At 34.7% G+C, this 14044-nt stretch overlaps 2 protein-coding genes across 4 annotated transcripts; both read left to right on the forward strand.

Annotated features, from left to right (window-relative positions):
- On the forward strand, window positions 246–1923 carry LOC105168802 (transcription factor TCP14). Its single transcript, XM_011088955.2, has one exon. It carries the CDS (start codon window positions 550–552, stop codon window positions 1741–1743), a length of 1194 nt encoding a protein of 397 aa, XP_011087257.1. The 5' UTR covers window positions 246–549; the 3' UTR covers window positions 1744–1923.
- LOC105168803 lies at window positions 7201–13490 on the forward strand. Of its 3 annotated transcripts, XM_020695577.1 has the most exons (12): window positions 7387–7528; window positions 7875–7983; window positions 8996–9165; window positions 9255–9319; window positions 10209–10249; window positions 10434–10522; window positions 10610–10723; window positions 10848–10925; window positions 11946–12011; window positions 12194–12271; window positions 12693–12811; window positions 13097–13490. In XM_020695577.1, exons 2-11 carry the CDS (start codon window positions 7953–7955, stop codon window positions 12798–12800), a joined length of 840 nt encoding a protein of 279 aa, XP_020551236.1. In that variant the 5' UTR covers window positions 7387–7528; window positions 7875–7952; the 3' UTR covers window positions 12801–12811; window positions 13097–13490. The 3 variants fall into 3 exon arrangements, with proteins under 3 accessions (XP_011087259.1, XP_020551236.1, XP_011087261.1); XM_011088957.2 differs by lacking the exon at window positions 7875–7983 and having other exon boundaries at window positions 7201–7528; XM_011088959.2 differs by lacking the exon at window positions 7875–7983 and having other exon boundaries at window positions 7391–7528; window positions 9000–9165.

Below are 14044 nucleotides of genomic sequence, written 5' to 3' on the forward strand. Positions count from 1 at the left end.
GCACACACACCCCCTCCCCCCTAAAATCAAAATTAAAAAGAAAAATCAAGAATCATCACAAACTCTTCTTTTTGGTGCATTTCAACAAAGGGGTTTTTGTCAAAAAGACATAAAAAAAAGACCCCAACAAAAGCACATATTTTCCTTTTTCCCCCTTTGATCATTTTTTTTTTTTTTTTTTTTGCTTTTTAAAGCTCACCCCATATAATTTCCACTCATTATCTTTGTTGCTTAAAGCTTGTCCTCCTCTCTTATCCTCTCTCTCTCTCTCTTCCATTGTTGAAGCAAAAAAAACACATAGAATGTGATAGGAATTACAGGGCACCATTCCAAAAAGATAGAAGAAAAAAAGACACAATAATTAGCATTAATCTTTTTTCCCCCCCTTAATTTTTTCTTTTTACACAAATAGTATCAAAATTAAGGGTCTACAATTCTATATATCCATTATTATTTTTTCTCATAAAGAAAAGAATGGAGAAAGCTAGGTTTTTTAAGAAAGTGGGGTTATAATACTTTCCATTTTTCTCTTATATCTCTAATGTGATCATGGAAGGAGGTGATGATCATCTCCACCTCCATCGCCACCATCACCACCACCACCACCACCACGGCCGCCCCAACTTCCCTTTCCAATTGCTCGAGAAGAAAGAAGACGAATCCACCAGCTCCGCCTACCCTTCCCTCGCCATCTCTGCCGACATCTCATCAAACCCTAGTACTAGCACCACTCCTCGATCAACTACTTCCGCCTCCTCCAGCCTCCAAATCGCCGCCACTACTGCCGCAGAGCCATCCAAGAAGCCACCCCCCAAGCGCACATCAACCAAAGATCGCCACACGAAGGTTGACGGACGCGGGCGGCGCATTCGCATGCCGGCACTCTGCGCTGCTAGGGTTTTTCAGCTCACCCGCGAGCTCGGCCACAAGTCCGATGGCGAGCTCCTCCAACAGGCCGAGCCAGCCGTCATCGCGGCAACAGGTACCGGTACGATTCCCGCGAACTTTACTTCTCTCAACATCTCTCTGCGTAGTTCCGGCTCAAGCATGTCGGTGCCATCTCAGCTAAGATCTACGTATTTCAATCCGAATTACACGATGCCACAGCGCCGGGGGCTTTTTCCGGGTATTGGGTTGTCGTCGGAGAGCTCTTCCACCACGCTGTTGAATTTTCAGGCGGCGAACTTAAACCCTAGTCTGATGCAAGCGAAGCAGGAAATGCGGGAAAACACTTTGGACTTAACTGAGACGGAGGAGAGCTTAGGGCGGAAGCGCAGGGCGGAGCAGGAGCTGCAACAACCGCAGCATCACCAGATTGGAAGCTATTTGCTGCAGTCGAGCGCCGGAGCCATGCCGGCGAGCCACGCTTCGATTCCGGCGAATTTTTGGATGGTGGCGAATTCGAATAACAATCAAGTCATGGGTGGCGATCCAATATGGACATTCCCTTCTGTTAATATCAATAATAGCAGTGCCGCCGCTGCTGCTGCTTTGTATAGAGGAACTATGTCTAGCGGATTGCATTTTATGAATTTTCCGGCACCCGTCGCGTTGTTGCCCAGCCAACAATTGGGCGGCGGCGGCGGTGGCGGTAATGGGTTGGGAGAAGGGCAACTGGGCATGCTCGCTGGGCTGAACCCATATCGGACTGGAGGCAGTGGAGTGTCGGATTCTCAGGCGAGTGGGTCACACGGCGGAGGAGGGGGCGACGATCGGCACGACGCCGCCAGCCACCATTCCTGAATGATGTTTGTGTAGTTTGATGTGTAAAACACACACGTGAGGTTTGATTAATTTGTCCTAAAATTGAGGTTTTCTTCTTTTGGATTTTCTATTATTTTTCCTTTTCTTGATGTGGTCCTAATTTTTTGTGTGATTAATATTTGGGAATTTAGGGTTTGGGGAAGCCAATATTTTTAACAATTGGGATTACAATTTGGTTGTTCCTTTTTCCCCCCTTTGTTTTTTTGAAAAGTCACATTTGATTTTTCTACCCCTTTTCTTTGTCACACAATATCTTATCACTATTGCTTTGTGCATTCTTGATTTTGTTCTTCTTTTTTTCCCTTTTTCCCCAAGAGATAAATGTAATTCTATGATTTGATTTTGCATTATATATGCTACATATATATAAACAATTCCCATTAACTTGCAAATTACTAGTCTCCCTTTTCCATTCTCCACCACTTTTCTTCTTCCATATTATTTCTTCATATGATTTAAATTTTACTGAACCAGATAACTATACTATAAACTCATTATTACTTCTTACTATTTTTTCCTTCTTCGACTCAAATAACTTGAATTCATCACAATTTGATGCACATACAACACAAACGACTATAACTGCGATCTTTTCTTAATAATTTGAATATCATTGAACTATATACATGTGTATAAAAAACAACGTTAATTACTTCCAATCACAAGTCCTCAATACTGGTGAGTTTTTCGTCTTTCTTTACAGTTTCTTCAGATGATTTAAGTTTAACTCAATAAGATACATATACAGTAAAAACAACCTATTCTCTTAACTTACTAAAAGTAACCTAGAGCATAGATACAAATGGAATATCTTGACCCCTAATTAAAGATGCATACTTTTTGTTAATATATAGTATTGGAAGTAAACCAAGCATCATCTCCAACTTCTAGAGTAATTAACTTTTGACTATCTCATCATTACACATTCAAACTATGTTGGGACCGACCCTTACATTGTACACCACCAATGCAGTAGCAGGGGAAATGAAATAGTCACACTACTATATATTATTCCTTAAGCATTGGATCATGAAATTCGAGGGTTCTTTAATTTTTACTGCTTCAATTTTTATTATTATAAATTAGTATTTCATCTATTATTTCGATCTAAATATGTATACATTAATTTATTTAAATAAAATTTTTAGGATATATAATATATATGTAGAAATAAAGATAAAATATCAATTTAAAATTTAAAAATAAAAAAAAATCGGACTGTCATTTTTACTTTTTTTTTTCTAAAAATAATATTTTTTAGTGTTGGAGAGGATGGGCTGGTAATTGGGCTGCGTGGGGGCCCATACCTTATCAGCTTCTCAGGTGGTGAGGCCCACATGCCGGAAATTGCCTGTGTATTATAATAGAAGAAGAAGGTAAAGCTGGCGCCATGAAGATCGGTGGTGGGTGTTGCTGGACCCACTGGGCTAGCTCACTTAGTAATTGATCAGGACCGTTGAAGTTCTGTGGGCCCATCTGTCAATGGGCTCTCTGAATGATTAGTTCTCAGTTATTAGAAATATCAAGAATCTTTAAGTGTTTTTTTTTTTTCTATTTTTTTCTATGCCACATGTTGTTTCCATGTCTCCCCATCAAAAGAATTTTTAGTTGGCATAGTTAATTGGGACTATAGTATAATCATAAATGGGATAATATAATTATAGTTTTTTAGTGTTTTTAATATTATATTGGAGTCTGTATGATTACATGATTCGTCTAGTTAGCTACTTTTCTAACACAAAGTTCGACCTTATTATAATTTAATTTAATTATAAAAAATGATTCATATAAATTATATATTATATTGATGTGACACTAAAGTGTGATAGAAAATCGTTGCGATTCTTTCTTCTCTTCAATACTTCTTCCTCCAGCAAAATTATCACAGTCCATTTCAAGTGTGGGCCACTAAAATGAGAAAAACAAACTCAAACAAACAGAAGGACTTTCTGGACTGCACTTCACTTGATCTGACCTATTACTTTTCCATGATATTTTTTTGTGTTTGAAGTTATTTGTCAATGGTTTGTAGTAAAAAACTTCAATCAAATTCGCAATTCAGTAAAACTCATCATTTAATTAACAGTTACAACTTAATCTTAAATTTTTACAGTATTCGTTATTTTTTACGCATTTGAATTTGTCGATCTGCCAACAGTTTGCAGCAAGTTAAGAACTATAACCAGACCGGTGACTTTCAGTGAGATTATATCAAAATCCATCATTTACAGTGAAAATATAACAAAACCCATTATTTAAAAAACAGTTACGGTCCGATCCCAAGTTTTTATACAGAGAACATTCAAGTGGAATTGCTACACTGATCGACCCTCGTCTGTCTAATAAAAAAAAAATATAAACAAGTGGTGAAACATCCAAGAAAAGCAGTTGGGCATTTTGATGCAAGTGGGTAGGGATCCATTAAACACCGTCTATTTTACCAGGCCTTTAATGTGCAATGTTGTTGGGGGTGATACTGATGCCCATTCATCATAATATTGACAATAGAATTTGTCATATGGTCGTACCGAAATGTCACATGGGTTGGAACCAAAACTGTACAACCAAACTGGTCCCATTTCCATGAGATCTTGCAACCTGAAAATTAGTATGAGATTTCTTGTCTTCTCTTTGGGAGCTTTGAACTAACTAGTCGGCAGCGTTTGGGGCTCCCTCTAACTACTTTGGAACTACGTTTGTTTTTGGCTAATTTCGCTTTCTGAATGATCACTTAATCCGATTCCATGTTGCTAATCCGTCTTACTATTAGCTTTTTGTGGGTGTTTTTATGTCGAGGATTGGGGCTGATTGTGACGTTCTTGCTGTTTTGTTTTAATTACTTAGATGTAAGAATATAAGCACGAATGTCAAGTTGATTAATCATTAAAAAAGACAAATATACATTTTAAAGGATCAATTCTTGATTTTATTTTTTATTTTTTTTGAAACGTTCACGCACCTAATACACATTCACCCAAGATTCTAACATGAGAATTTCCATACTAAAATCTTGTGCCCGACCACTTCTTGAAGGGGTACTTTTAGTGAGTTCTGGGAAGTTATATGCTCATGAAGGGTGGTGTTTACCTGAAATTTGGAATCATGGAAGTTTTCTGGCAACATTCAAATAGATAATTTGGATAAATCCTCTATAATGACTCAAAAAATAAATCGAGTTTAAGAATTTATAATGTATTATCATTAATATGAAATTAACCGAACACAATGATGTTTTAATTATTGACGTAAAAAACTTAATTTTAAATCCATCAAATTATAATTTTCGAGTTTTTAACTCCTTCCACGTAAACCATAATCCTCCCAAGTCACAACTTCAACTCAACCTAATTTATTCCGATATTTGACTATTAACATCCACAGTTGAACCCATCCCTATAACTGTACATCTATTTTATTTAACAATTAATTCAATCAAACTTGTTGTATCACGACATGTCCAATTTATCCAACTATATATTAATTTAACTAGACTCCATGCAATTAACCTGACTGAGACAGATTGAAGGATGCCCTCTATTCGTACCACACATAGTAAGACTTGTACAACTTCACTCACTATGCATTTTTAACGTACCTAACTCAACCCACCACAAAACTATTAACTCATCCAAACTCGTCTCCACTCAACTTCAATTATCACCAAATATATATATATATTATGATAATAATTTTAATCTTGTCATAATTTATTTGTTACTGACAAGAATCGAGCACAAAGTTGTTGTTATAGACAACTAGTAACAACACAAGCATATATTATCACTATATAGACGTCACTAATTGTTTATAGTGATAACTTTTACAAAAGAATTATTACTATTAAAACAGGTGAATAGCAATTTATCTCCCTGAATGAGTACATACCCCCTTATGAAAAAATTATAGCAATTTATCCAGTGTACTTTTTAAAATGGAGCAATTTACCTCCTTATACAGTGAGGTAAATTACTTTATTTTAAAAATTATAAAAAGATAAATTATTGTATTTTAAAAAGTATAGAAAGGTAAATCGTTATTTATTTTTTGATAAGGGTAAAAACATGCATGATTGAAGGAAGCAGTTGAATTTGTAGTAGCTAGAGATAGTAAAGAGCAGTAGAATTTTACCCACATGCTATGCTTTCATAGCTGTAGGTAGATGGTAAAGAGTAAGAGATTTGTAGGTGCATGAGGCATGAGCATACACAGTATCACTCGCCTCATCAACATTATTACTACTCTCCCACCTGCCCCACTTTTAAACAGTAGTTGAGAGTACAACTTCTAACTTCTCACCTAAAGTTTATTAATTATATCATAAATTACATCCACCCTCGATTTTTAAGTTATATTTAAATTACATAAATATTTCTTTCATTTACTTGAAAAATTATAAATAATATACACCTCAAGCATTGTTGTAATTATAAGTAGGCTTAAATGTGCTTTTACTTCCGTATCTTATTTCATTTGGTGATTTTATCTTTTAATTTTTTAGAATATTATTTTGATTTTGTATTTTTAAAATTTTGCGATTTCATTCTCTTTTTTTATAGTGCATGCTTAGTATAGAGCTTTTCTTTTTCTCTTAACTGTGGGAAAGATTCACAATGTGGTAAATGATACATACGTTTTTTTTTTTTTAGGATCATTTATTAAATAAAAATAAATAAATGATGTGTATATAGTAACAATCTAATAATAATAAATAATTTATTATTACTATGTTTGTGTTATCATTAATTTTTTCATTATAGGTGCATTAATAATTGTCTACGATAATAATTTTATGCATAATTTTTTATTATTAATGATTATATTATAAAAGGATTAGCCACAATTTTAAAATTGTAGCTTGACATTTTTAACTTGGGTTCTCAATTATGGGCCAGAAAACTGTGCCAAGCTCTTTGTCTTTAGCCCAAGATTAGGTGAGGTGAAGCAAGAATTTTCATTCTAGTATAAGTTTTATAATCTTATAAATTTGAAAAATAATTTTAGTATAAAATATAAAATTTTATAAATTTCAAATCTCACCCCCCCCCCCCAAGAAAAGTTTAATTTAAATATTTTTTAATAATATTATAAAGTTAAAAATTGAATTTACATATTTTTTAATAATATTATAAAGTTATTGGAAGTTTATCCAGAGAATTTGTAGTATTTGCTGAAACTTTATAATAACAATATATACTTATTGACCTGAAAATGCTAAAAATCATAAAATGTGGGATTTTTGTCAAATTATATTAATAAATAGTATTAATTTAGTTAGTGCTAATTAATTATTCTTTTTTACCACTATTTCAAAGAATTAATAATAAAACATGTACATTAAATTTTCACTTTTTTTTTTAAAAAAAAAAAGAGAAGGTGTATAATGTAGAGAGAACAGTCACTAGATTCCGAGGAGTAAATTCATCCTTACTATTTACTTTTACCCCATAAGGACACGCGGAATTGCTGAAGCTTCTATACTTCGAGCTGGAAAGTTACCAACGATTCAAGCTGGAAACCGAAAGGAACCCATTTATAGTAAAGATTTTCGAAGGTCCTAATGATTAAAGATCAGTAAATGCGAGATTTTGGCGATCCCTTTGCAGAGTAATGGCCAAAGGGATAATCAAGAACACATGGGATCGCTCTGTGAAGATTACTGTAATCTGGTTAATCTGCGTTCTTACTTTTTACTGTTTTTTCCAGATGGCACTGCGCAATTCTTCATCCCATGAGAACGCCAATTCTCATCGACCCACAATTTCTGGTAATAGGATATTTCCTTATTGTCTGTTTTGGTAGTTAGGTAATTAGTGCCTGAATCTTGGTTGTGGATTACGCTTTGAGTGAGCTTTGGTGTCTTGTGGTTATGTTTCTTGAAATTGGTGAAAGGGTCGTGCTGGGAAGCTGCTTCTGGTGGCGGTAAAGATGGAAAGATTTATTTGTTTTTTTTGTTTGTTTGATTGTTTATTTATTTTATGCAGTTGGGATTTGACTATTTCCACCTCAACTTATTATCTAAAGGTTTTCCAGAGTATTAACCACAGAAATTCTTGGTTTTGAGGAGAATAGTAGTATTGTTTACTGAATTAATTGTTGTGATTGATCTGCAGCAGCTCTGTATAATCCATGCACAATATAAATCTTGAATTTCCGGTTGTTTTCTGCCGAAAAATCTTTACCGTTAAGGCATGACAAGGAGAAAGAAAAAAGTGTTTCCAGGTTTTTCCGAGCTATTTTCTATAGGATCTTTAGTAGCAGTTTATCTTGATGCTATCTTGGCTTTGAGCTTGAGTTATGCCGGTTTATATGGTTAATAAGCTTAAAATGTCTAAGCTTTGCTGATTTGTTTGATGAACCAAGTTTAAGTGAGTCCGAAAAGAGTCGAGCAAAATTAAATGTAGTGCTTCTGTGGTATGCTGTGTATGATTAACAAACTTGATACTCTCCCATCAATACTATACATTTGTCATTAATCTTCAGTTTGTACTCCCTGGTTGTTCAAATATTGAAGCTAAAATATATTGCTTTTATGTAACTAGATTCTGATGGTTAAAACCTGATTGTAGAATTGGCCTCTCAAAGTTGATGAGCATGCTGAAGATGAAGCGAAATCATTTAAAATAATGCATTTATTTTATGCTGACATGATGTGGTGGAATCCAAGTAAGCTGTTAGACCTTGTGGGAGTGTGAAATTGAGAAGTCTTAGAATTAGAATTAGACGAGTTCTTATCATGTTTCCTTTTGAGTTAAACATACTTCAATTTTGACATGTGATTCTGTGTCAGGAAATGCAAGCTTAAGTGGGAAACTGTCTTAGATTATGGGATTTGCCTCAGAAAGTTGATTGAGATGATGAGATTTAAAAAAATCTCCTAAATAGTGGTTCAGTTTAGTGCTAAAACTATATTTTTCTTTCTGGAGTCCTAATATGAGTTACTCCATGCATTGAGGAATTGAAATTTCCATTTAAAATTTGATAATTAACATTCCATTTCATTTATAATTGAAAGAGCAATTTAGAAGTATGAATCCTGTGCACCAGATGCACTGCAGATTTTGTGTGAAAGTTTTATCAAATGATCAAGACATACCAGACTATTTTTCGTTGTTACTTCTATTTCCTTTCTCCCTTTGTTTTATTTTTTTACTGTTTCTGTGCAGAGAACTTAATTTCTAGCAGTTCAGCAGCATGGTTTTGTATTGTTAATAACTTGCATGATTAATCGTAGGAAGATCTTCAATTTCACATGCTGAGCAAAGATCAGTACTCTACTCAAAAATGGCAAAAGATCTGGAGGAGAATGGAGCTGTTTTTATTAAACAAGGGGAAACCTCTCAGTCTATATCCTTGTCGGATCTTTTTACTCTGAAGGATGAAACTGTGACACCCATACTTAAGGTAAAGTATCAGAATTTGACTTGTAGCAACTGTTGAATAATTCCCTCAGACTCCTCGAACTGGATGACAAAAGGTTCCCATTTATGCAGTCTGCAGATCCTCCCGTGCGAGCGAATGTGCTGTATTTAAGTACTCAATACTCTGTTCCAATCTCGTGAGTTGTTATATTCTTGAGCAATTGTTGTGTTTTATGCAATTGAAAAGGAGTGAACAACAGGCTTCTTAGTAAGGACTCATTTTGGTATGTTGTAAACTATTTTTTCAAATATTTGCTGGGAGAAAAATAGTAGGCTTTAGAATTTCTGGTGTGGGTCCTCCACCTATTTCCCCGTTGCTTCAGTGCCGAATCTAAGATTACAAATCAGATGTACATTTGGATTCTTGGAAGCTGAATGGCAAGTTAGTCTGCAGTATGTTGTGTTGATTCACATTAAAATTTTATTGCATGACTTAGTTGTTTGTCAAACCACTGAATGATTTAGATAACTAAAGGCAATGATCAGTGAGGCTTTCAATTCAGATACTGCTTGGGAAGGATTACTTGAAAATGGGGATTATCAGCCACCTTGTATAGGAACATAGTTGGACCTTTCCTTTCTAATTTTAGCACCTTATGATTTGCATGCTTGTTCATGATTGTTGTCTGTGCCAACTTGGCTTTATCATCCATCTCAAAACAAATATGGTGCGGAAAAGAGATTACTTAAGCTTATAATTCTTTTGAAAAAGTCACCTAATGAAATTAGGAAACATGTTAACCATCTCTTTTTGAAGCCTTCATATTTGAACCACGCATTGTACTTTTACCGTTGTTACATACCAACCTAGATGATGTGAAATAATTATAGCTGCTCTAGTAAAAGAAATCATCCCTGCCTCTTCGCGTCTCTTTCAAAGGCTTATAAATGTAGAAGTGTGTCTTTCTAATGTATTCCCTTACAACTATTTATTTCAGTTCGCACTTGACTATGTCATGTTTGTAACCTAACTCCTTTTGATCAGATAAATGCTTGATGTTCATGTTTTGCGTGCTATAAATGCAGGAAGGCTGTGAAGGATGTATTTTTGCCGTACTTTGATAAAGGTAAGACATTTCTTTCAGCCCGACAGTTTGATAGGATATTCATTTTATATTGTTGGTATGTTGAGCAAAGCCCGTGCTCTGAGAAGATGATTTTGGCTTAATTCTTTAATTAATGGATACAAAAGCATTTTATTGTATGTGGGTTTCTATTTATCTTGAGGATGTTGATAAGATTTTTGCTTAGCAATCTGGTTTCAGAACTCTAGTCTCTACCATTTTAGCATGTTCCACGCTTCACATCACATAGCTCCTGTCCCTGCCACAGAAACAGAGGTATCTATGTTTTTGGCCTCAATAAGTAAGTTTTTATTCCTTTCTTCTCATATCTGACAGTAATCTCACTGCATCTTTGAGTCCCAGATTGAAGCTGAAGCTAATGCCGTAAAAGCTGTTGCAGAGTCCACCTGCCCATTGCACATTGTCCTGGATCGGGTGGTTTTAACCTCAACTGGCGTACTACTAGGGTGTTGGCAGGTAACTTATATAAATATTCTAAAAATTGCAGCGAACTATCAGTGGGAGTTTTAAAGCATCTGTCTATTAAAGTACTCAAGCAATTTTCTCGCTGATGGTATCGGACCATGTTTATTGTGCTCAGGTGGTCTCTGGTTCAGATCCCGTAACTATTCGTGCTAAATTAAAGGCTGCTCTTCCACGTGCTCCACAAAAGCAGCTTGTAAGGACCAATTCCACATTTTTGTCATATCCTATTTCTATTATTCTGTGATGAAGCGATGATGCCTTGTTATGCAAACATCTATCTTGTCTGACTATGAACACCATGCAGGGAGAATTTGAAAGCAAAATAGTGAATTAGTATAAGTACCCTCCTTTACTTTGTGGTCCTATACTACCTTCCTATTTCTACCTGAGCTCTATTATCCTATACTAGTAGGATCACAAGGTTTAGAGATTTTGGGGTTTTGAATCTGTAAAGCTCCATTTGGATGGATGGGTTTGGATTGAATGAAGGATTCGGAGAAATAATTTCAAATGACCCGATATTAAGTGGATTTGAAATATATAAATATTCCACAAAATATAATTCAAAATAAGAGTTGGAAGATTTAAAATTCTTGTAATGTGGGAATTATGCCAATAAATCCAAAGAATTTGTTATTAGGGATTTGGAATTCCTGACCTCAAGCCCATCAATCTGACAACATTGTAAATGAATTTTGCATTTGGTTTAAACAGTCCTGCCTTTGACTGACCTGAATAGCCTATTGTGAGGTTTTCCCTGTTTTCCTATAAGAAACACATGCTTTGATATCGTTATCTAGTAGAAATTTTCTCTCTCATACTGCTTCCAGCACCACCAGGAATCTTCATAAATTTCATAATTAGTCCCACTGCCTTTACGTGTTGTTTTTGGTGCTTTGTTTTTCTGTAACAATTAACTTCTATTTAATTCAATTTCGAATAACTAAAAGTCATCATGTAAAATTTGTTTGTGAAAAAGTTTGGCCTAGCAGACTTTCAACAATTTTTGTAGGCTTTTTCTGATAGGGTTAAATTCATGCTACGCCCGTGCTTTGTGCACTGGATGTATGGATATTACCATATACCCCTTACTTTTATGAATTGAGGTTTTCGTAAATCATCTATCCATCCAGTGTATTTTACAACTAGGTATAGCATCTATAATTCTTCAGATGGATAGTTTATTCTGATGTTCCTTTATATTTTGTCACAGTATAATGAGGCCATGCTTCATACTTCACTTGCAAGGCTTCTAGGCCCCCCTAACAAGTTGCCTGAGGTATTGGTAGTGGTAACTTATTTTCAATTTTTCACATAACTGTCTAAAATCGAGCATGTAGGAAAATTGCAAGCGATATATAAGCTGATCATCCACTTATAAATATATGCTTCACATAATATTCTTGATTTCAATTTTCACGTTTTTATTCCTTTTCTTGTTCTTTATTTTCTGGTGTACAGGAGGAAAGTAAGATTTCAGAACTCCAAATATTTCATGATCTCGTAAACAGACTGAACAATCAAATTCGAGGATTAAAGGTACTCATCTCTTTTGTGATTCAACCTCATATTTGATTCGAAAAGTTAGTCGAGAGCTCATTCACTCGAACATTTACACTGAGGGGATTGGATTTTCTGTCCCAAATTCTATTGCATATTTTATTTCATATCATATATACACGCCATGTGGTATGGGATTTTGAGATATCTATGCCTGGAAATGTGTATAAGCTCGCATGTTCGCTTTTTTCTATACCCCATAGGAGTTGTAAGTTCATCGACGTGCTTTTCTATGACAGTCGATGTATTCTAAACATGAAATTATCAGTAAGATCCAAACAGTGTCCTGGACCACTAATACATCATTCCCATGAAACATTTGTTGGTCATGATGTTTTAACTGATTTTTATAAATGATTTGGCACTCGTGAGATGTTGGACTTCATCTTGGTTATGGCAGGCCACGGTCTCAGAGCTCTGGTATGTTGAAGAGTACGATTTGCTTGCACTTGCTGTGAATGGAAATATGAAGATTCGGAAATTCAAACTTGGTTGTTCAGAAGCCTAGTGGTTCCAAAGGTTTGTCTAAATTGCTAATTCCCTGAATTCTCTCTTATTGGTGTGACAAAACCCAATCCGAAGGTTATATCATAAGATGATGATGTGTTTTATATTTCTTCTAAAATATAGACGTCTTTGGTATAAAATGTTTTCTTATATATATATAGATAAATATGGATTTTATACCCACGAAACACATATACTAAATGGAATACGAGATGCATTATTACAACCTGACTTGTCATTATTTTGGGATGAAATTTTACTACTATTTATTCTTTCTCCTGTTCCTATGACTTTCAGGTCCTTCTTCCCTTACATAAAGCATCAGGCAAAATATAGAGCTAGCACAGAAAAAAGATGTGTGTATGATGATAAGAGTGTGATGGATGAGGTCCTTTTGGTCATTTCATAGATGTCCATCTATGCTTTCTACAAGTGACAGTCTACTGTATAAATTGTCAAATTACAAGTAGTAGTTTGTGATCAATAAATAGCTTTTTTTTTCAATACCATATGTTTGTTCATATGCCAGTGATCAAGTTTATTGGTACTTTATATCTTGGTTAGCACCGATGCTTGTCGCTCGGAGGTTCATACTTATGATGTCGGTTCGAATTCTTGCCAAACACGTTTGGTGGGTGTAAACGGACGTCTGCTGATTATAAGAATATTGGCTGGCTGTCAGATTAAAACATAGACGTCCAATCTTTTCTGGTGGTCTGCCCGTTGAGTGTAACTCTACTTTTCCCGTGTGATAATAATAAAAAAAAAAAAGTGGGTTATGTTCAATTTTATTTTTCTATATGTTTTGCAAAGACAAATAGCAGCACCAACATATTCTCTACTGCATTTTTTAAATCATTATTTCTGAGAATAGCAAAAAATCAAAATTTTCATTTTCTATGATATAACAATTAATAATATCTGATGGTTTTTGTGGGTAGGGAGAAATTGAGAACAGATTTTAGTATTGACATTCTACAACATGGAGTGGTCTTCTTGTCTTTGTGGAGTGTGGCTGCCACACGCCACCAGTCGGTATTTGTTGGAGTGTGGAATTTATCCCAATATGATATTCAAATTAATTATTTTTAATTTTCTCATTTATAGTGATCTTTTAAAATTCTTTCAGTAGTTATCTTTTTCTTTTCCTCATGCATTTTTTTATTTCTCCAACATCATATATTACCTTTGCTTATTAATATTTTTTATAAATAAAAATATTTTATTAACTTCTTATCTTATATA

Source organism: Sesamum indicum, linkage group LG8, assembly GCF_000512975.1.
Source record: "Sesamum indicum cultivar Zhongzhi No. 13 linkage group LG8, S_indicum_v1.0, whole genome shotgun sequence".
Taxonomy (NCBI): domain Eukaryota; kingdom Viridiplantae; phylum Streptophyta; class Magnoliopsida; order Lamiales; family Pedaliaceae; genus Sesamum; species Sesamum indicum.

Coding starts and splice junctions, on each gene's coding strand:
- LOC105168802 (XM_011088955.2), top strand. CDS start 550: ATGGAAGGAGGTGATGATCATCTCCACCTCCATCGCCACCATCACCAC.
- LOC105168803 (XM_011088957.2), top strand. CDS start 7,372: ATGGCCAAAGGGATAATCAAGAACACATGGGATCGCTCTGTGAAGATT. Junction 9,320..10,208: donor CAATACTCTGTTCCAATCTC/GTGAGTTGTTAT, acceptor CTATAAATGCAG/GAAGGCTGTGAAGGATGTAT. Junction 10,250..10,433: donor TTTGCCGTACTTTGATAAAG/GTAAGACATTTC, acceptor ATTTTTGCTTAG/CAATCTGGTTTCAGAACTCT.